This window comes from Saccostrea echinata, unplaced genomic scaffold, assembly GCF_033153115.1.
Source record: "Saccostrea echinata isolate AGI-Se365-2 ecotype Australia unplaced genomic scaffold, CSIRO_AGI_Sech_v1 ptg000009l, whole genome shotgun sequence".
Lineage (NCBI taxonomy): Eukaryota > Metazoa > Mollusca > Bivalvia > Ostreida > Ostreidae > Saccostrea > Saccostrea echinata.
This window is the reverse complement of record NW_026889758.1, coordinates 50,490,502-50,514,625: the sequence shown is the minus strand read 5'-3', so window position 1 is coordinate 50,514,625 and position 24,124 is coordinate 50,490,502. Positions and strand designations below refer to the sequence as shown.

Sequence of the window (24,124 nt, the reverse complement as noted above, 5' to 3'; positions counted from 1 at the left end):
CTGGGGTGGTGTATTGTCACATTGATACTTGATATTCCGTTAGCTCTATCCCTCTAAAAACGGTCAGGCGCGGATCCAGGGGGAGGTCCACCCCAATCCCAAAGAAAAAAAATTGTTGACAAGCTTTAAAAAAAAACCCATACAACCCCTCACCATAGCAAACCTTAAGAAAAAAAGATTTGACATTAAGTACACTTCAGTTACTTATTCTATTAATTCTATTTCATATGAATCTTGTCTAAAATAATTTGATACAGTCCCCACCCTACTGTTGGTAATCCTGCGTTAGTTTTCCGGATTTAATTCCAAAATGGGTTTCTCTTTCATACGAAAACTTCCTGTATGACATCATCATGTCGGTTTCGTGAACATAAACACCTACATTTAGTTTTGTTGAATTCTAGTTATACTGCTAAATATGTGAAATCGGTAAAGTGTTTATAGATTTAAGATCAATATGACGGAAGAACGCACGGATGTGCTTAGTCTAACGGACGACGAAGATAACGATGATTCGGATTTCGAATCTTCATTGCCAGAGTTCCAAGACACTTTGAGTAAATGGACAAATTATTTACATGGTTGGCAAGATCGATTCATTGTTTTAAAAGACGGAACTCTTAGTTATTATAAATCAGAGAATGACACATCGTATGGATGTAGAGGGGCAGTTAGTCTTTCCAAGGCCACAGTCACGGTAAGAGTTTTTTGAGTGTAACTCGAATTTTCTCATAAAAATGTTTTTAAAAAATAGGTATGCACCAAAGGTGCATTTTGAATTTATTTTCTTTTATTCTTACAAAATAAAATTTGATGTGGTCTATTGTTCAACTTAAAAATTGGTATATATGACATTTGACACAACAGTGCAGAATAAGGAGTGGATTGAAGTAGAGTTGAACTTCATTGTCTCAAAAGTCAATATCTTGAATACCATGGATATGTCGAAGTGAGTTGGAAGTCTCCTCCACTCTTTTTTTTATGTATTTTAACTTTAATATCTCAAACTCTCTGATATCTTAAAAGTTTTTTCATGGTCCAAATGATTTTGAGATAATGAAATTTGACTGTATTTATTGAATAGATAATTACAGTCAAACCTCAATATCTTGAAGTCAACGGGAACAATATTAAACATAGAGATATCTGAGGATTCTAGATAATAAAAAAATGCTTTGGTCTGAAATCACTTCTGATCAACATATCCCAGGTACTTGAGATTTCAGTGTTCAAGATAATGAAGTTTGACTTTATATATGAATACGAATGTTTTACTTAGTTCTTTCATAAGGAAAAAAGCAACAACAAAACAATAAGAAAACAGTTCTGTTTAAACTGCTTTTTGAATGAAAACTAGATTGTGTTTCCTAGATAAGTAGATTTGTCAGAATGACAGTGATGTGTATTGCTTGACAACAGATTAGTGTTGTTTTATTTCCTCATAATAGTTGTGGAAAACTTTTCATTCTTACAAAACAAAGTTTAATGCTAGACTAATAATGCTAGAATAAAAAGCTTAATTTACATTTTTTTTTTCAAGGAAGGATTGTATTATAATTTGATTCTTATTTACATACAGGAAAAATCTATTTTCCATAGACTTTAACGCTGCTATTTGTTGTATATTGTTCATGTTTTAGAGAACCACTTATTGAAGCATATATCTTCCTTATAGATAAATAAGTTACGATAGAATTTATAAACAAAAATGTACATGAGTTTAGTATTGAATAAGATCAACAAATGCAAACTGATATCTGTGGAATTACTATTATGATGAGGACATTTGATATTATTCAAAGTAAATGATTTATGTTACAGAAACATTTTTCCATATAGTTGACCTTTGAATTTAAATGTTAAATTGTTTGTTGCATTTTTATATGAAATTGGAATTCTGAGATCTGTGCATATCATTTAGAAACCCTGTCATATACTCACTGTTTTCTAATTTTTATTTGAATTAACAACACTGATGTGTACTTGCAAACTCGATTTAAAACAATGGTTCATTACATTGTATTCAGCGGCCAGGTTCTTCCATGATTAGAATTATGATTCGTATTAAATGTTTTTCCTCCTAAAGTTTGCTTTTGGAGGATCCTCAGGTTTCTGAGATACCCAAGAGTGAAAATGCATTGGGTGTATCTAATACTCCAAAATTATTAAAAAAAAAAAAAAACTCTATGGAATTTAACCATGATAAGTGGTGTTTGCTATAATCTCTTTCAAATACTTAGGTATCATTTAAATTTTTCTGACATAACATTCACCTGTTTAGATGTATACAATGTATTTGCTGACAGTTCCTATTTTTAGGTCACCTGAGTTTACTCAGGTGACCTATTGCTATCTGTTTTCGTCCGTCGGCGTGCGTCGTCCGTCGTGCGTTAACATTTGAACATTTTCAGCTTCTTCTCTGGAACCACTGAACCAATTTCAACCAAATTTGGCACATAGCATCTATATGTGAAGGGGAGTAAAAATTGTGAAATTCATGACCCCTACCCCCCTGGGGCCTGAGGGGTGGGGCTAAAACCATCAGAATTAATGCAATCTTTAAAAATCTTCTTCTTTACTCCTGGGCATCAAGCAGGCAAACTGTTGGCATGAATGTAATAAGCATTGAGCCCTCTACCTAAATTGTGAAATTTATGGCCCCAGGGTCAGGGGTTCTGGTGCTAGGGTGGGGCTCTGTTGAATATGTAGTGAAAAGCATTATTCTTAAAAAATCTTCTCCTCTGCTCTTCGGTATTTAGGAAACAAACAATATGCATAGTTATGATGAGGAAAGGTGTCTCTTCTAAAATTGTGAATTTCATGGCCCCTGGGTCAGGGGTTCTGGTGTTAGGGCAGGTATCTAATGATTATATAGTGAAAATGCATTAATTATTCAAAAATCTTCTCCTCTGCTCCTGGGTACTAAGCCGATGAACTAAGTACATAGTTATGATGAGAAAGAGTGCCTCTTCCAAAATTGTGAATTTCGTGGCCCAAGGGTCAGCGGTTCTGGTGTTAGGGTGGGGCTCTGTTGAATATATAGTGATAATGCATTATTTCTTTAAAAAGCTTCTTCTGTGCTCTTGGATATTATGAAAACAAAATAAATACATAGTTATGATGATGAAAGGTGCCTCTTCCAAAATTGTGAATTTCATGGCCCCAGGGTCAGGGGTTCTGGTGTTAAGGCAGCGTTCTGTTGAATATACATGTATAGTGAAAATGCATTATTTCTTTTAAAAATCTTCTCTGATCCAGGGCAAACAAACTGAAGGCATAGTTATGATGAATAAGGGTGCCTATTCCTATGTTGTGAATTTCATGGCCCCCTGGTCAGGGGTTCTGGTTTTAGGGCGGGGCTCTAATGATTACATAGTAAAAATGCAATAATTCTTTGACAATCTTCTCCTTTTCTCCTGGGTAATAAGCTGATGAACTAAGAGTATAGTTATGATATGTAAGGGTGCATGTTCCAATATTGTGAAATTCATGGCCCCTAGGTCAGGGGTTCTGGGGTTAGGGTGGGGCTCTGTTGAATATATAGTGATAATGCATTATTTCTTTAAAAATCTTTTTCTTTGATCCTGGGTATTTAACAAACAAACTGATGCATAGTTATGATGAGTAAAGGTGCCTCTTCCAAAATTATGAATTTCATGGCCCCTGGGTCAGGGGTTCTGGTGTTAGGGTGGGGCTCTAATGATTACATAGTAAAAATGCAATAATTCTTTGAAAATCTTCTTCTTTTCTCCTGGGTATTAAGCTGATGAACTAAGAGTATTGTTATGATATGTAAGGATGCCTCTTCCAAAATTGTGAATTTTATGGCCCCTGCATCATGGTTCTGGTGTTAGGGCAGGGCTCTAATGATTACATAGTGAAAATGCATTAATTCATTGATAATCCTCTGCTCTCTTTCTGGGTATTAAGTAAGCTTACTCAATGTAAAATTATGATGAGCAAGTGTGCCTCTTTCGAAATTGTGAATTTCATGGCCTCTGGTTTAAAACATGAATCCATTGTGGCGAAGTTGTTGCATGATACTCAGGTGACCTATAAGGCCCGTGGGCCTCTTGTTCTTGCATCTGGTTGGAAATATTGCATGGAAGTGGTAATGTGTGAGCACATATATGTTTTCAAGAAATGCAGTTATAACATAAATTTTCAACAACACAGAAATCATTTTTCTTGTCCTGTGGACTACTGCTTATTAAGTGGAGGGTACAGATTCTGGTTATTAAGTGGAGGGTACAGATTTATTTGCCTCTGCCCAGTTGCCATATTAAAGTCTCCAATTAAGAGTTCAGTTCATTTACTGTTGAAGATGCATAAATACTCATGTGTCCAGTGTTTCTAACATCATTTTGTGGTAGTTTTATTTTATGTTGAGAATATAGGTCATGTTACCATACTGCAATATGTTACCAGTAATTGATACTTTCCAATATCTTAGGAATTAAAAGTACAGGTGGATAAAAGGAAGTGTTGCAAATTAAGTACTGTACCAATAGAAATTCAAATATCTTTTGTAAAATTGCAGGGAATGACTATTTCATTAATGAAATACTTTTATAGTGATTTTTTGGTTTTGTTTGGAATTTGATATAAATAATTTATACATTTTTAAGAAATATTTTTTTTCGTAGTTTTTCCACTGATTTTAATCAAATCTGTCAAGTTCATAAGTAAATGTTCACCGTGAAGACTACAAATTTGAACAGAGAACAGAAACTTGAGGTATATAAATTGTAAGGATTCGGTATGAGGAGTATATGATTTTATTTACATTCCTATAAATCTTGAATCTTACAAAATACATGTATCATTCAAACTGTCTGTAACCCGAGGGCACTAGGAGTCAGACACAGGTGAAGAAGAACACAATTATATATTTTATTTCATTCCTCTGGTCAAGGTACTCTCCTTTTTATTTAAAATTAATTTTATGATAAATTATTTTTTTAATATGATAACATTCACATGTTGGCATATGAAGTAGAGCAGAACAACAAGTCATTAGGGAGTGACACCCACACCGATACTGGTATATTGTAAAGAGAGGCTGTGAGGGAGTAACACCCACACCAATATTTACATACACTGACTAGTTTATGATTCAGAAAACCTGTTTTTTTTTTTCCATTTTTGATTAATTTAATTTTTCTCACATATCTTGACAGTTGGACAGTTTCTCATATACACTCAACTGCCAGATCATAATATCAAAATAAGTGTTTATTAATCTACCTTCTCCAGACAAAATATGAATTCAGGCACAGTCATAAAATTTCAGTGGTATTAATAATAGCCATTACAGATATATTGTAAGAGCTTTAGAATGGCAATATTTGATGAGGATGTCCATTAGAATTTGTTCCAGGAAGGGCAATAAAATCTACCCTGAAGTTTCAGTGCCTATAAAAACAGTCAGAGAGACAGTTCCGACATTCAATTAATCATCCAAAGTAGGTCAGTTCTTAATCATTTCAACCAAGATATGACCTTGCCATGGTCTGCTGTGGTAGTCAATCAGTTTTATCATATAAGCATGAGTCATAAAACTGTAATATTAAAGCCATATGCTTGTCAATTGCACTATCCATTCAATTTTTCAATCATACTTTGGTGATATACAGACTAATAAGTGACGTTTTAATATTATTACAATTTTCAGTGATTTGTACATGAAAACCAGTTTTTTTAATTAATGCAGCAAAAAAAACAAAAAAAAAAACAAGACAAAACAAAACAAAACTAATACATGTATGTATCTTTCATTACCAAAAAAAAAAAAACCTTCAAAATTTTAATTTTAATGGGAAAAAGTGATTTGTTTTATAAATGTAATTATATAAATTACCAGTAATTAACTGGATTAAAACTAAGACAAAACTAAGACAATATGTATTATATTATAGAAATTAATCAAGACAACATGTTAGAACATGTGCATTATACCTTTCCTTTACTTTTTATTCCTGGTTGTCAATTTTTAAAATTCCAGTTTATAATATATAGGTACATGTATTTACTTTGCACAACTACAAATGATTGCATGAATAAGGGTCTGGCAAGAAAAAATACATGCACTGTACATTGTATTTGCTTTATCTGTGTGTGTTACATGTAGGTGATGGGTTCCTGCAAGTAGGTCAAGATCAACATTGACACACGCACTTCAATTCTTAAGTGTTTAAAATGTTTTGGCCTATGTTTTACGCAGTTAAATATTTTTTACTTCATATATATATTATCCATGTGGTTTTTTGATAAAATATCTGAGATTTTTGCAAGAATTAGTCAATCGACCGGTACCTATACACTGCTAAGCATTTGTATTTTTGTGCAACATCTGTGGATGTGATTAGTAGTTTCTAATTATAAAACATTCAACATAGAAATTATTATGACAGATCTATGATAAAGCAGAGATCTGCACAAAGAAGTAGTGTATAAAAAAAAGTCTCAACTGAATCTTTTCAAAGGTAATCAAAACGAATTGGGGAGGGGGCAGCAGTAAAATATTAATTATTTATATTGGATATGAAATTGAAAACAAAAATCATGAGAGGGAAGAAATTTGAGAAGGGAAGAATGTAATATGTAATATTTGAATAAACAGAATATATGTAAGAACAGCATGAGTTGGATTTGCACTATAGTACAATAAACCTTAAATGTAACTTCAAAGGGTCATTATCAAGCACTGTTGTTTGTTTATTTACTGAACGTCTGGATGTGAAGTTATTACCCTTTGAACAAAAAATAATTAAAAAGGTCACAACATCTTGAAAGCTATCACATGAATACAATATTCTAAGTAACATATATCTACAACTTTATCTATCACTGATTAAGTAGTTACAGACAAACTCGTTTGTATGGATACTAAGCTACTATGTTTGTTCTGCAGTAAGTCAGAATGCTAAGAATGCATTATAGGAATGTGTACTTGGATTGTATATTTACGATGACAGTAAAGCAATAAAATTTTGTAGGTTGGTCATTGACACAGTCGACATAACCAGGATTATTTGTATTGTGTTAGAAATTGTTACACACAAGAACATGCTGAATTTCTAGAACGAATTACCTGACCAAAACCCAGATTTCTTAGAATAATAACTTTATCATAAACATTGGCAGATGAAGAGATAAGTTAATAAATTCCATTAGATCCTCCTTGTGTGCCTTTCTTTCATGTTTTGAGGTAGACTCCAATCTAAACAATTCTGCTCTGGTCTTCAATCCACCCAAATGATATAGAACAATTTTCATCCCTTTCTCAAAACATTATTCATTAGAATGGTTGAAAGGGATGCCAGTTCTTGTGCAGCTTCTTAAAGTTTGCATCCTTTTTTTCTTTTTTATGTAGGATTTCCAGATATGCCTTTCTGTATACTTGTGATATGAATATCATATATTGAAATATTTACTTGCTCTTTCATGAGGAATATAACTTGATTACACATACAATGATGGTAAGATTGTTCTGTAATTTAGTTTATAACGAGCACAATTGAGGTAAAATTTGTTTTACAATTGATTGACGATTTTGCAGCCCCACCAGTTTGATGAGTGCCGTTTTGATGTAGGAGTGAATGACAGTGTTTGGTATCTGAGGGCCAAGGATGAGGAAGAAAGACAGAAATGGATAAATGCCATTGAGCTGCACAGGGTATGAACAAAGATGATATTAAGTCATGTCTTAAGAAAGACTTCCGATAGTTAATTAGAATTTCAAAAGGTTGTTGAACCACATACTATTTGCTTTTCCAGCAAGCTGAGTCAGGATATGGCAGTGAAAACAATTTACGTCGTCATGGATCTCTCATGTCACTTACGTCAACATGTAGTATGTCCACCACGTCCACTTCCTCTTTTAAAGTGAGTACATTAACATTAGTACATTAAGTGTCCATTCTTCCTGATTGACCACTACCTTCATACATCTTAAAAAGGAATAAACTTGACCCCATCACATAATAAATGATTTGGCTCTACATTGAAGATTAACATTCGGAAAATAACAAAGTTTGTCTTGCACCCTCTGATTTGCAAAAGACTACTTCAAAGAAATTATTGACTTTATGTACTTTGAAATAGCATAATTTATAAATATGATCATATATTTTTAAAATACTGTATACCCATCTTCACATTCTAATACTTACAATGAGGTAAATATGAATATAGAATGATAATTACATAGATGTTGTTAGTGATAATCTGAATTTACATTTATTTCATAAAATTCTGACTTTTGACTTTGTAGAGGGGGCGTGGTCTGTCGGAGAAAGTGGCAGAAATGGAAACATTCCGAGATATCCTATGTCGTCAGATTGACACATTACAGGGCTACTTTGACAGCTGTGCATCTGCTGTGTCACACGGTGCTGTCCAAGAATGTAGGTGTTATACATGTATCTTGAACAATTTCTTCACTTTAATTTGTTTGTAAGAAACTTCAGAAAACAGTGCTCTCCATGAAAATATTTATACTTGAAATAGTTTTGAATGTAAAAATAAGATAAAGGCATCTTTAGATTTACTTTTTCTCCCAATTAAGTACCCTGGCACTTAGAAAATTGCAAAAAGGGGTTTGTTATTTGGTAGTCTTGTTGAAATGAAGGTTTGATAATTCAATTCACTTTATTGACAATTACCATGTCGGCATACAGTCATGACATAAAACGAATTAACAAGAATAATACATACATATACAAAATGACAAATGTGAGTTGAACAAAATAATGTAGAGTATATTCACATATCTCTAAGTATTCATTGCTGACTTTCTTTTCTGGTGTCAAAGCACTTTTTCAAAAAACAACATATCCTTCTAGCAGTTGTAATATTTGTAGGATTGACAATTTTTCTAATGGGATTATCACTAGTATATGTGTTTACATTAAATATATCAGTATAATTGCATCTAAATTGGTCATACTTTGAACAGTATAGAACAAAATGTTTTTCATCTTCAATAAATAATTTACATGAATAGCATAAACGTTTTTCTCTAGGAATAGGGGGTTTACAGTATCTGCCCGTTTCAATATACAATGGATGGGCACTGATCCTTAATTTTGTTAATACAGATCTAAAACTTTTCTTTAAAGGCAGCTTTAAATAACTTTGCAATTTGTATTCATTTTGAATTACAATTTTACTATAAAAAGCTAACTTTCCAGAGTTTGATTTGCTTATATTTTTCAGTTGTTCATGTATCTTGTTTTGGTAATGCTCTTGTAATTTGTTTTTCAAGGTTGTGTGAGAAATATCCAAAGAAGTGATATTTAATTTTTGTAGTAATGAAGACAGTTTTCTTTGCCAAGATATTCTAGATACAAGTTTTTTGTCTTCTTTAAATGCAGAAATCACTAAATAATTATTATAATCATGTTTGTTTTCCATTTCCTTAAGTCTCTTAAAATATTTAAACATATATTCATAACATAAATAGTACAAAGGAAAACGACCTAATTCACATAAAACAGCAAGATTTGATGCCTTTCTATGTACCCCTAGTATGTCTTTAAATATTAAGTGTTGTGTTTTTTCAAAAGGAAATTGGTCTGAAGACATTAAATCACATTTGAAGTCAGTTATCCATACTTCAGATCCATATGTAATAATTGGTATTATCATTGACTGGTATAATTTTAACATAATTTCAGCTGAAAAATTAATGTTTGCAGGAAAATTTGATTTAATAGCATAATATGCTTTCCTAGCACGTTCTGATAGTTGTTCAGCTGCAAATTTCATTTTTCCATCAGATCTGAACACAACACCCAAATATTTATATTCATTCATTATGTTAATCATTTGGTGATTGTAATAAAATCTAAATGATGTTTCATCATCTGTTTTTCTTGAAAAAATCATAACATCTGTTTTATCCATATTAACACACAATTTCCAGTCTGAACAATATTTTCCTAAAACATCTATACAGTTTTGTAGACCAACTTCTGATTCTGATACAAGGACCAAATCATCAGCAAAAAACATATGATTTATTGGCATAGTATCTAGATATGCAGGATTTGTGCTTACATTTTTAAGATAATTCACAAAATCATCAACAAAGATATTGAAAAGTGTTGGACTTAAATTATCACCTTGTTTGACTCCTCTATTAGCTTTAAATTTTTCACTCATTTGATTGTCCTTTTTACAAGAATAGTATGTATTTGTATACATGTCTGTCAAAAGTTTGAGAAAGTTACCACCAATACCCTTTTTATTCAATTTGTATAAAAGTGCAGATCTCCACACAGTATCAAATGCTTTTGAAAAATCTACAAAGCACACATATAAATTCTGTTTCTTTGTATAAAGATATTTGTTTACAAGTGTTTTTAGTACAAATATATTGTCAGTGGTCCTATGACCTTTTCTAAATCCAGATTGATATTGACTTAGTAGGTTATTTGACTCAAGATAATTATCTAAGCGTTTCTGTAGAAGGCCTGTAAAAAGTTTTCCTAAACAACTTGTAACACTGAGACCCCTATAATTGTTTGTATTATTAGGATCACCATTTTTGTATAATGATGTTATAAGTGAAAGGTTCCATTCTTTGGGCATTTTTCCATTTTTAAGTAGAATATTAAACAGTTTTGTAAGGACAGGTAAAAGGGTAGTATTGTTTGTTTTAATAAACTCATTTAAAATTAAGTCAGGCCCAGCACTTTTACCATTTTTCAGCTTTAAAATGCTTTGTTCTATTTCATCTTGAGTAAACAAAAAGTCTAATGGATTTGGTTCAGTATTTAGTTCAGTGTACTTGTATTTCAAGCTCTCTCCATCAGTATATTGAATGTTCAGTAAGGATTTGTAGTGGTCAACGAATTCTGAAATTCCAATTGTTTCTGCATTAGTTTTCTTTGATTTATTTTCTTTTATCTTATTCCAAAATTTACTGGAGTTTTGTGGCGAAAGTGTGTTAATTTGTTCTGCAATACTATTGTAAAAATTAGATTTAAGACTTTTTCTTAGTTTATTATAATCTTTTCTACATTTTGCAAAGGCATGTTTTAGTTCACAGTTGTTTGGATATTTGTGTACTTTCTTCCCTAAATTTCTAACTTCTTTTCGTAGGAGTAAGCAATCTGTAGTCATCCATTTTGGTCTTTGTTTATTTTTTCGTTGTGATTTTGTAAATTTTGCAGGTTTAAATGGAACACTTTTATTAGCTGCATTAATTATAATACTTGATAGTTTATAAACGAGATCATTTGAATCATATGTGTTATCATCATATATTTGGTCAAGTAAATTATCCAACATTAGTATTTGATTTTTAGTTTCTTCCTCATTAATAGCTTCTGCATATTGGTTTTTACAAGTGCTTGACCAGAGATATTTCCCCTTCAAAGAGTGCATTTTATATTTTTCATTGCAAAACACATTTGTGTTCATATTAATACTTGCAGTTATAAGGCAATGATCTGATATTTCTGTAGGAGGTAATACATTAAAATGTTCAATTTTATGATACAACTGACTTGATGCCAACATATAGTCAACAGTGCTTGAACCATTAGAATTAAAAAATGTAAAATAGCCAAGTGAGTCACCAAGAAATCTTCCATTCAGGATGGATAATCTATATGTTTTGCAAATATCTGTAATTAGGTGTCCATGTAAATTTGATGTCTTATCAAGTTGGTTTCTGATCACTGAAATGTCAGGTTCATATATGTATTCTGGTAGAGGGCAATCCAAAAATGTATCATTCAGTGTGTCATGTTGTATAAAATCTTGCAGCCCTCCTGTACGAGCATTAAAATCTCCACAAACAAAAATTTCTCCTTTGCTTCTATAGTTTGCAATTTCATTTTCTAAATTAGAAAATATTTCTTCCGATTTTGCCTTACTTACGTATGGTTTTATATAACAGAAGCAAAAATAATATGAATCAATATTCTGTTGTGATTTTGTATTTCGAGTGTTAATTTCAAGCCAAATGCTATTTTCACTTTGAAATACTTTTTTGAAGTGTTTGTATATTGTAGGTTTAATATATACATGTAATCCACCTGATGGTCTACCCCTTTTCTTTGTCTTTTTTGAGTTCAATACAAATGGTGGAGAAAATCCTGGAAGATTTCTTGTTGAATCCTTCAGCATTGTTTCAGCTAAACAAACAATATCATATTTTGTACAAAAGTTTCTTAAAAGATCATCATTTAACTTTTCATCACTGAGACCATGTACATTCCAGTATGCTATATTTAGCGATGACATTTCAAAATTATAAGAAAAATCAAGCTAACATTCTGACAGTGACATAAAAATATAAATGGCAGATACATATATCAAGTTTAGAACAACCATTTAAAACACAACCAGGTATATATTGACTACTCTTACTTCAGTTTTACAACACACAACCTGAGGAAAAGAGAAATAATAATAACAAGAGAGTATTATGACTTAGATAATGACTAGATTGAATGATTGGTATCATGCTGGTCTTCCATGTATCTACAAAAATTTCAACATCTGTTCTAGAAGTTCTCTCATTTGAGACTCCTTCGTTATTGGCTCTTGAACATTTTGGTTCCCCTGTGTTTTTTGTGGTTGATTTCGTTCAAGATGTTTATTCTGGTGCTTTCGTTCACTTGTGTTTTGGTGGTTCTTGAAATTATATTGTCTCCATTCTCCGCTTGTTTGCCATTGATCAATGCGGCGATGCTGTTTCCTTTGGTAATATTGTCTTTGATCATTTTGGTAATGTTCCCTTTTGTGATGCAGATGATTTTGTGATTCATGTTTTTGATATTGGTCATATGGTTTCATTCCTAGATGTGGATTCAGATGTTGCTTTATCATAATGACAAGATTTTTCCTTCCTATGTTACTAAAGTGCACTCCATCCCTTGTGTAATTTTGAGGATTTTCTGATGATATTTTGTTCATTTTGATGAAGTTTACACCATTTTCCTCACATAATTTCTGTAGTTCTCTGTTGGTCTCTGTAACTTTTTGGTTGTATGTACTGTCTCCATATCTTTCAAATATGGGTAGAATGTGAAGGACACAATTTGTTGGATTTTTAGTTATCATTTCTTTAAATCTGAGTGAGACATCTTCTGGGTTTTCGTTGGACAGGTCGTTACACCCAACTCCTATGATTAAGTGTTTTGGAAATGTTATACTCTGAATATGTTCCATTGCTCCCTTGATGTTCTTTTTTCCTGCACCCAGTACTGTTATTCTTAAATCCTTGTTCTTGTACATCCATTTTGGATCTAACCATTTTCCATGTGAGTCCATGATGACTTCAATAGGCAGATCTTGTTTCTTTTTTGGCATTTCACATGATATGTCTGACCTTGTTTGGTGCATTGCACCTGGTTCTTCAACATCAGTTGAGAGGGCTTCATATCTGTTTGCAGTTGGAATTAGACACTTAACACTGGTATTCTCTTCTAACATCACATTCATTTCATTGTCTTTCTCTTCATTTTTGTTTTCCTTCTGCTGCTCTTTCTCATTTTTGTTTTCTTTTTTGTCTTCTTTCAACCTGCTTATTTCTTTTTTGAGTTCCTTGATTTTCTCTTCCTTTTTTCCCATTTCTGCCAGTAAGTAGTTTATTTTATTTTCCAGTTCTTTATTTCTCGATTGAAGAACACTATGATTAATTTCGTTCTCTTGGCTATTTCTGGAAATGATTTCTTCCAAATTGTTTATTTTCTCCAAAAGATTGTTATTGAATACATCAATCTTTCTGTCCAAGGTGCTAAACCTTGAACAAATACCTGATTCTATGGTTTGCATATTATTTGGTGAGGCGACTGTGTTTGGAGAGATGATTCTTGGAGTTGAAAACGTTTTCTTATTACTACTAAGAAATGACTGGAATTCATCATATTCAGCTGACACGTCAAGTAGGTTTTTCACTTTTGTCTCAGAGTTGTCTTGTGTGGACATATTTTCCACAACAGATTTTAAGTGTGGAAATTCGTCATCTACCCAATGAAGGTAGTTGTTTCCCTGAACAGTGATCAAGTGGGTAGAAAAATATACATTGATAGTAATGATTTTTTCCATCTCCTCGCCTTCTATATCGACAGACAACAATCTAACTAGAACTTCATCGATTAATTCCTCACTTCCATCCTTCAATCTATCAATCCATTCACATTTGAATTCCTTTCTTTTACCAAACTGATAGTGATATCTGTAAGCTAAACATTTTAACCAGTTCATCAAACGGTTTTTGTCTTGTACCCTGAAGGACACCATTTTTGCATTTGGTTTGTATAGGTTTTTGTCTATATGCTCCAGCTCAGCATGAGCTGCTTTTCCAGTTGGAAGTTTTGGTACATCTGGGAATTGATAGTGTGCCGTATTTAGGACCGAGTCCCAATAAAACGAGTTCATGATCACCTCTTGGTCTGCTTTACTTATTTTACTGAAAACCGCCATTTTTTATTTTTGCCGCCGTTCGTGTACTAATTTTGTTTGTTTGTTTTCTCAATCCTTTTGGGTAATTTTCGCCATATGGGCAGTTTTTTCATTTACACTTAAGAAATATTCTATTTTCTGCTACATTTTAAATGTTGCCACTGTCATAATATCAGTTAATTTGACATTTTTAAAACTATTATTTACCACAGAATTTTTGGTGTGTTTCTTCGGAATCCCGATCCCGATGAAAAATAGTGTGATAAGAGAGATAACTCTGACATATGACTGTTAACTCTGACATATGACTGTTATTCCTTTATAAATTTGTGGAGTTGAAATAGCATTTTTGTCCAATTTTGCCCTGCAAGCTATGCTGTAATTGTTAGTATTTTATCTATAAAATACATTTCAGAAAATCATAAGCATTAAGGCAGTGAGCAGGGGGTTTATGAACTTTGAATGAACTGATTGTGTCAAAAAGTTAATAAAAAGTTTTTACCCTAACCCTATTCATCAAAAGTTTTGTGGGTAAACTCATTGTTCAAGATTGTGACATTCATTCTTGCTCTGCTCACACAGATCAATGGCATGTTTTCAATGGGTTTTGCATGTACATCTGATGAATTTGGAAATCTCTGACGAGACCATAAGTTATTTAAGGGGGTGCTTATTCTCAGACAATCAGAAATTACTCCAGGGGCACATATAATGGTATGGGTGCTTAATACAGAGAATATGGTATTTGAAAAAAAAATCTCATAACATTCATTTTCCAGTGCATGAAGATGACATTGGGGATCCAGATGACCCCCATGATGCATCTGGAACAGATCAGCAAGGTCAAATATTCAACAGTCCAAAGGGCAAAGATTTAGGTAAGCATTCAAATTACATGCAGTTTTCCTAAAGAAATTTAAAAAAAAGGATTATCTTGGTAATCATTGCAATATTTTTTTAGACATCTTTGTATGCTTCTTGAGAAATGCATACTGACAGAAATAAGTTTATTTACTTTTGTCTGTATATGAATTTTTATGTACACTTGTATGGTGTAAAATATCCTATATTTTCAGCATCAATATTACAACAACATGGGGGCCATGCAGTGGATTTCAAAGGAGAGGCCCTGACATTTAAAGCCACCACAATGGGAATTATACACACCCTAACCCACTGTATTGAACTGATGGGTCAGAGGGAAGAGGCATGGAAAAAGAGACTGGAAAAGGTCAGACATAGTGTTTCATCCCCCCCCCCCCCCCCCAACTAAAACAAATTGTGAATCTTGAGAAAATTTTTATTTTAAAAGGTTACTGTTAAGCTGGAGAACATCTTTCATTTGCAAAAGCATGATGTACAGGTTCATTTTCCAATAATGTCTTGACATGTGAATAAAGTCAAGATTAAGAAAGAAAGTTTAATTACGTATTGATTGGAATTATATTTTGCAAATAAGTAAAATGCTATTGGGCATGTCTCACAAAATTAAAGTCTCTAGAAAGAAGACTTATTTAAAGAAGCTGATGATTACTGAAAATATAATAAGAAATGGGGGAAAAAAGAAATAAGTTTAAGATATGATACAGTGATTACATGATTCATTTTTTAGTTGCAAAAAAAGAAGTGATTTAATACTGCACATTTATGAAGAGACCATTCCCATGTAAAATTCATTCAAGCTTCTTCTGTTGTTTGTTTTTAGGAGGTTGAAAGAAGAAAGAAGTTTGAGGAAGCTTACAAGTCAGCATCCTTGGAAAGAGGAAAACAAAAGCTCATCATAGGGGGACCTGACTTTGAGGTTTGTTAATTCTTCTGTCCATGTACTGACAAATGTGTCAGAAAAAGCCTGAACTTAGACTGGAAAACATTTGACTTATGCATACCTATCTAATAATCATTTTTGCAACTAATAAAATTTTATAGGAAGGTCCCAACTCCCAGATGAAAGAGGAAGAATTCTATGATGCCGTTGATGCAGGCTTAGACAAACTAGAAGAAAAGTTTGATGAAATGATGGTAAAATTGTTTCTTTTCTTTGATGTCTTCATACCAACACAGTTATACATGTACATATTTTATATACTTTAAATTTGAAACATCATTTTACCTAAGTTTATGTATGAATTACAGAATATACTGTGAACATGTAGATTTGCAGAAAGAAATATTTTTAAACACTTTTGAGGGATTAGGAAGAAATTGAGCAAGTTTAATGTGGAATATAAGTTTTAGTGTACTGCATTTGTTATTGAATGATTTCAGGGACACAGAAATAAAATACACTCAAATGTCTATTGAATATTTAAATATCAATAAGCATGCATTTCTACATCAACAGTATACTGTAATTTGGCACATGTATAACCATATGTATACGAGTTGAATAGAAAGTTTAATTTGATTTCAGATTGAGAAAGCCACAGAACCTGCTCATCATTCCAAGATATCCTTGAATTCACAACATCCATTGTATAATGAGGTAAAATAACATTTTAAGGTTCATTTGAATAGAGAAAGTAGATTAAAATAGATAGAAATGTACAAGAAGAACCATTCCTTGTTATTGGAATGAAAAACCTTGCATAAAAAGTTTTTTTGTATCATGGTATTTTTTCTTGTGTAAATTCATTCTCTGTGAGGAACATTTTTTGGTCATGCATAGATGGCATTTTCACACTCAGCATAATACTAAGAAAGAGATAGGTACAATGTACTACAAATGAACTAAGTGTGATGCTTGCATGTACATGCATATCTACAGCTGTGAAAGTAGTTTTAATGCTGAATCATGATTTAGAATGCCTAGAGAGAGTGACATCTGCATATTATGTATTCTGGAAGCATTGCTTGAAATATTCATATATATTTACCGATATTGTTTATTTATTCTTCATTTTATATTCAAGATAAACCAGCTTGTGGAGAGCCACCTGAAGAGGATGGATGAGAAGACAGAGGGAGGGGAAGACACCTGGCAGGTGATCGCTGAGGAGGGAGACCTCAAGGTGTATAAAAGGGAGCTAGAAGTAGATGGTGTTGTCATCGACCCCCTAAAGGCCTCATATGTTGTCAAGGTTTGGACAATGCTGTGTAGACTATAGAGCTTTTACTTGTTCGAATTTGTATGTATGACATACTGTATATATGCTTATTTTCATCCCATGTTTTTTTTACCATGCAAATTTCAAAAAAAGGACAGTTGCCACTTTAATTAATACAACTGTCTGGGCAAATTAAGAATGAGGAAAATTGTTTGCAAATGTGAAATAGCACCATTTTAAATTCACACATTTGATGAGGTAGAATAGGTCAAAATAAAACTGAGGCAAAATTCTCTGTATACAGTATTTCTTTTTCTAAATTAAGTGTATCTTGTAAAATTTGAGTATTCTAATCAATATTTGTAGGGTATTACTGGTCATGAGGTTTGTCATTACTTCTGGAGCATTGATGTACGCTTGGATTGGGATGGTATGAGCACATTTTGATGTATACATGTATATATATATATATGTAAATACAATGTATAGCTCCGAGACTTCCTCTTCTCAGTTCTGTACCTTTTCTATTAATATCCCCCATTAATTCATAGTAGAAAATGTCATGTATTAAGAGGGCTGGGGGGTTGTGCCCATTTTCAGACTATATTGATCTCCTTTAGAAGAAGAGCTCCATATAAAGATATACAAAAATGATCAAATTTTAAAACTAAAATGTATGAAATTTTTCTTTACCAAATGATAGTTGACAGCTTAAGATATCATTTCTAAAAAATTCAGTTATATTTGATGGTTAATTTCTTGACCCCCCAGCCTTCTTAATAGTAGCAATAACCATTGTGGACTTCCGATTAGTGGATTTGACAGCTTTCACTTTTATGATTGACAGCCACCCTTGAGTCCAGTGTCTGTACTGAATGGTTGGCAGAAGACACTTTTATTAGTCACAACGTCATTAAGAGGGTGTGGCCAGCCTCACAGAGAGACGCCCTCTTCTGGTCACACCTCCGTCATGTGACAGGGAAGAATGACGAGGATCCTGACAGGTGGATTGTCGTCAATTACTCAACAGAAGACAGCAAAATTCCCGTAATTTTATTTTAAGTTTTATTCCTTCGCATATTCAGTATGATATGATGGGGTGTTCTGCCAATTATATTTGAAGTCAAAATTCCCCATTAATGGTGCACACTCATGTAAATCACTATACAAATCTGTCATCATGTACAAATATTTTTAATTTTTAAATGTTGGTCTGCTAATGTATTGAAAGATATTGAATATTTTTCAACAAAATGTTTCCTGGTAGATTTACTTTTTTGGAATGGAACATCTGAAAAGAATTTTTGTTGCATAAAATTGTAAAGAAGCATGTGATTAAATAAAGAAACAAGTGTTGGTTTTCATAGAATCCATTACTTTTCATTTTTTTTCAGAATAAGTATGTGCGAGTTAAAATGAATGTAGCCATGATATGTGAGACCATTATTGATCCACCAGCTGATGGCAATATCAGTCGAGATGACATCAAGTGTAAAATCAGCTACACAGCAGAGGGTAAGTAGACAAACATGTACATTCCACTTATATTACTGGGGTATACTGAATTGAAATCATCATTGTACTGAACAGATACTGGAGTTCATCTTGCTTAAAGCCAGCCAAATGCATAATTTATGAGGTATTTGGATAAAAATCTGAAAATATCTGGAATACATGTATAAAATATCTTTATATGCCTCGAAATTGAAGATTGGGGAGCATATGTTTTTGTCTGATCATCTGTCATTCTGTGTCTCTGTCATAAACTTGAACCTTCCTCTTAACTTTTGAGCCACAGAACTTAGAGACTTTATTTTTGGCAGAGTTATAGATATGTATGAGAGCTTTAATATTTTTTATCAAAAGTTTTACTAACCCATTTTTCTGAAGAAAAATTAGAAAAAATAAAAATTTAAATAGATCAGGTTTGGTGTTCTATAAATAGTGTACACATTGTCTGGAGACTCCACTTGTTGTTCCATAAAGTGGTAAATAAATAATTCTTAATCTTCTGATTTAAATCATATTTATCTGGCTGATATGGATGGTCTTTGTTATTGTTCAGTGCATATTAATTCCATGAACGATAAATGAATAATAATGGCCAAGTAGTTACATTCGATTGTGCATCACTGTTTTTTTGTGTATCATAAAATTCAAAATGTTATGGGATGGGCATTTCATAATAAATTTGTTACTATAATAATTTATTTATATGACATTTATTTAGTCATTAGCATGATACGTAGTTATAAGTATTTCACTGGTCTGTGTGGTTTCAGGGGTGGGGGGGTGGGGGGTCCAGCCCCCCCCCCCCCCCCCCCCACTTGATTTATGGTTCAAATGCATGTCTAGTGATGTAAAGTGAATTTTATCACTATGTTAACATATAGATGTATCATTGAGAGGGCACCAAGAGCACTTATCCATTCCTTTAATATTAGGTAGATGTTTTAATATATTTCATATGAGGCATGTTTCTGCTAGGTATAAGGGAAAATGCCCAAACACATATGCAGTAGGTTAATCCACTTTCAAAGTTTCTTGTTATTTTGTAATTTGTTGAAACTCCTTCAGATCATTGCCTTTTCATTAGAAATGGCCATACTTGGGGCATTTGTGTTTATTAAACACATCTTGTTTTGTGTGAAAATGAACAAAGATTTAAAACACAATGATCTATGTGTACAAAAGAAAAGGGTCTACTTACAAAGTTACATTGGAAAGTTAAAAATGGCTTTAAATATTTGAAACTTTTAATTCTTTTCCTTCCTACATATACGTGGTCTATTGAGTAGAAACTGTACAGAAACTAAAACCAACTAGTTAAAAAATTGAACATACATGTACATGTAAAATGGAACTCAAAGATTTGTACCCTAATTTCAGTTAACCCTGGTGGATGGGCTCCAGCTTCTGTGTTGAGAGCCGTGTACAAGAGAGAGTACCCCAAGTTCCTCAAACGATTCACTGGCTACGTCAAGGACACTGTCAAAGATAAACCTATCCTATTCTAAACACTGCTTCATAACTTCTTTATTGTGCCTTCTTGTCTCGGTTACTTATTGAAAACTACTGTAGCTTTTCTGCTCTAGGAAATTTCAGCTTGTCTGGTTTGTTCCTAAAGGATACCAGATCACTACATGTACACTGTATATACTGTATTCATATGGGACATTTGGAAAATCACTGGTGAATGTCAAGGTAATAAATGTTATAGCAGGGCTTAGAAAATTTTGATAAAAAATATATCCAAAGAAAGGCAAATATTGTACAAACTTTGTAAAAAGTTTTTAAAAAAATGTTGATACAAGTACAGTGTATATATGTTTGTTTATACATAAATCAATAATTAATATTGTATATATTATGGGATATATTTTAACTTGATAAGAAACGTTAATTTATTGTGTATAATTCATGTATATTGTAGCTACATGTAACTTAGAAAAACCAGATCGAGTGCCATGTACCCCTTTTTGGTTTTACCTATTGTACGCTATATAGGTACACCAATTAAAAAAAATTTGGATCCCAGGAAGTAATTGCTATGGATTTCTTTCAGTTTTAAAACAAAGCATATTGGAGAAAAGTAAACAATGAGCAAGGTTCACTTAGGACTTTTTTGGCCCTGTTAAATTCTAAATATTCCAAACTGTTCAATTTTAGGTGACAACACAAAAAGTATTATTTGGACACTTTGTCAACACATGTATTACATGTATTAAAGGAAGAAATTTTCTCTTTGGTGTATTTTCTATGATGTCATGAATTGCATCATTTAATCCCATTCACAGATAGTATTGTGCAATATAGAGCACAAACTGTGATCCAAAAGGTTTAGTAAATATTGATAGAATGGTAACATAAGTTTATAAAGCATGATTTATTTTATTGGATTGAGGGATGTGCTTAAATTTAAATTCTTTGTCAAATGTACCAAGATGGACCAATTTTCTGAAAAAATCAAGGACTTCCTAATTTCACAAAGCCTGTTTTCCAATATATGGACCCACAGTAGAAATTTTTCTTATATGTAGTGAAAGCATGAAGTCTCTATTTTTTATATTAATGTTTGAAATTGGAGATTGGGTGAGAATTGAATTCATAAACAGGATTATAAACAGGGCCATTTTATGCACAAAGCGAACCTAGCTCTTTATATAAGTTGACATAGAATATGAATTACTTTCCATGTATGATAAATAATTTTATGAATCCTTTCTATGAAAGATGATTTTTAGTGAACTTGGGGCCATTAATAGGGGGACAATTTACTATAGGTATTTATGTATATTTTTGATTATTATTCAGCTTTTCAATGAAGACCCTAGATGCTTGTACATGCCCATATTCATATTTTAATTCAGTAGAATTTTATGACACTGTAGAAATGCTCAATATTCTTTTAAACTCAGCATTTCAAAACAAACAGCAGTAGTAAATTCATTTTTTTTCATTCAATATTTTGATAAATGATAATTGTGCAAAAGTTTTAAAAATTTCCTGAAAATTTGGTGATGGTAAGATATTAGTTTCTGGTTTAATGATAGTTTTAGAGTACTGGAACATTTTTCTGAATTTTCATTTCAGTTATAAATTGTAGTGATTCGGGGCATGAATACATGCATGAATGAAGGGAGAGAATGGTTTTTGTAACTGACATATATAAATTTATTAGGTACAGATTTCCTTTCCTTTTACTGAAGTTTCATTTCATCTGTAATAAAATTCAGGAGCAGTGATCGAATTACAGTAGAGATTAAACTTTAAATAAACATTGTATGTTTTTTTGATAGATAAAAGCATTTACTACATTTGTTTTATATTTACATTTCATCTACTTAAGGGCAAATTCAAGCTATTTAGAACCTTTTTTTTGCTTTGTATGCATAATCATTCAAACAGCCCACATCATTAATTTGTGCTGCACCATGTCACTTCACACATTAAAGCTTGGTTTTGTTAATATCTGCACATTGTAAATTAGCCCATTAAATCCGATTAGAATTCCATGATATACACTGCATTCTTGGGGATAATGAATATTGTTTTCATTATAACCAGGTATTGACTATATCTGTGTTCACAGTAATCAGGTTTCACTGTATGAGGGTAGTATTATCTTTTCCCACTGATGTAATCCTTACATATGTTGCACTTGATTTGTGAATTTTGCACGTTGAATTTGTTTTTTTGTGAAATTGTAGAAAGAGTGCATGAATACTAATAATCTATTATTTTCTTCTGTAAGTTATTTCATTTTAAAATTATTCAGTTATTATTGTGAGATGACTAGTCAGATTATATCTGGATTAAAACATCTAAATAACAGAAAATTTAAAACTTTTAGATAATATACAGGCATGTTATCTAGTCTAACTTACATTAAAATGTTGGTCTTCTTAAAAAAGTTGACCAGAATTCCTGTCCTTTAATAGGTCAAAGGCCAGTAGATTTTCTTTTTAATGTACCTAAAGGAGTTCTTACAACTTTTAAATTTAGAAGAATTTTTTAAGTTATAAGAAATTTCAATAAATAGATGAAATTTTCAGTATTCACTCTGTATGCAACCCTCATTGATTACTTGATTTGAGTTGTGATTTGTGTACATTGTACTTAGTTTTTTTTTTTTCTTTTTTGATTGAATGAGATATTGGTGCATAGAAATTTTTAATGCAAAATTGACAGTATTTGAAATAAGGTAATAAATGGAGGACCATAGACTATCCACCCATATAGAGATTATTTTCTTGTTCTCATGATGTTTCCTTGTTAATGACTTTAGGTTAATTAATGTATGGTGGTTACAATCATTTTATAATGCAGTAGCATTCAAAACCATTGTTATATATAGATGTTGCCCATTCCTGAAAATTGATTGGTGTTATGTAGTGTTACCTCCCTTGACGTGTTATAAAATATCCGTACAATCAGTGATACTTATGTACATTTTTCTTCATGTTTATGTATACATTGTATATTAATAAAACTAATAAAATTTGTACATACATGCATAAATTTTATGTTATCCTGATTTGACAGAAAGTAATCTTATATATCAGTTTTACATATTTTTCTTTTAACTTTTTCATCAAACTCTTAATCTTAGAAGAGTGGTCTTCAGTACAGAAGATGTGTGAATTGGCTGTTTTGAAACTTTCATGGATGCATGCTCTTTTTGAAAAATATATTTAATTTCATGGTTACTGAGGCCAAGTAAAGACCTATCAAAAATATTTTTGAATTCAATATAATGAAATGTCAAATTTGTTAAAACAAATTCAATTCGTTATACAATGTATCATTTTTTTTAATTCGTTATAACAAATCAAATATGTAATAACAGATTTGTTGAATTCATTATATCAAATTCAAAAATTTGTTTTAAAAGATTAAATTTCTTTAAAACGAAATCTAAAATTTGTTTTAAAAATAAAATTTCTTAAAACGAAATCCAAAATTTGTTACAAAGAATTAAATTCATTTAAACAAATTCTTAAATTTGTTTTAATGAATTGAATTCTTTTGAACGAATTTGACAATTCGTTATTGGATTCATAAATATTGTTCTATAGGCCCTAAATGTCAAATTCAGTTAAATTAATTTAATTTGTAACAAATTTTTAACATTCAACGAATTAATTTGTTATCAC

At 31.8% G+C, this 24,124-nt stretch overlaps 1 protein-coding gene across 1 annotated transcript; it reads left to right on the top strand.

Annotated features, from left to right (window-relative positions):
- Positions 1-339: 339 nt before the first annotated feature.
- LOC133183025 (ceramide transfer protein-like) lies at positions 340-23,489 on the top strand. Its single transcript, XM_061317944.1, has 14 exons — positions 340-697; positions 7,562-7,678; positions 7,780-7,887; positions 8,276-8,408; positions 15,204-15,302; positions 15,501-15,655; positions 16,130-16,225; positions 16,351-16,443; positions 16,835-16,906; positions 17,334-17,501; positions 17,835-17,898; positions 18,316-18,515; positions 18,863-18,983; positions 20,358-23,489. Exons 1-14 carry the CDS (start codon positions 458-460, stop codon positions 20,483-20,485), a joined length of 1,794 nt encoding a protein of 597 aa, XP_061173928.1. The 5' UTR covers positions 340-457; the 3' UTR covers positions 20,486-23,489.
- The last annotated feature ends 635 nt before the right edge of the window (positions 23,490-24,124 follow it).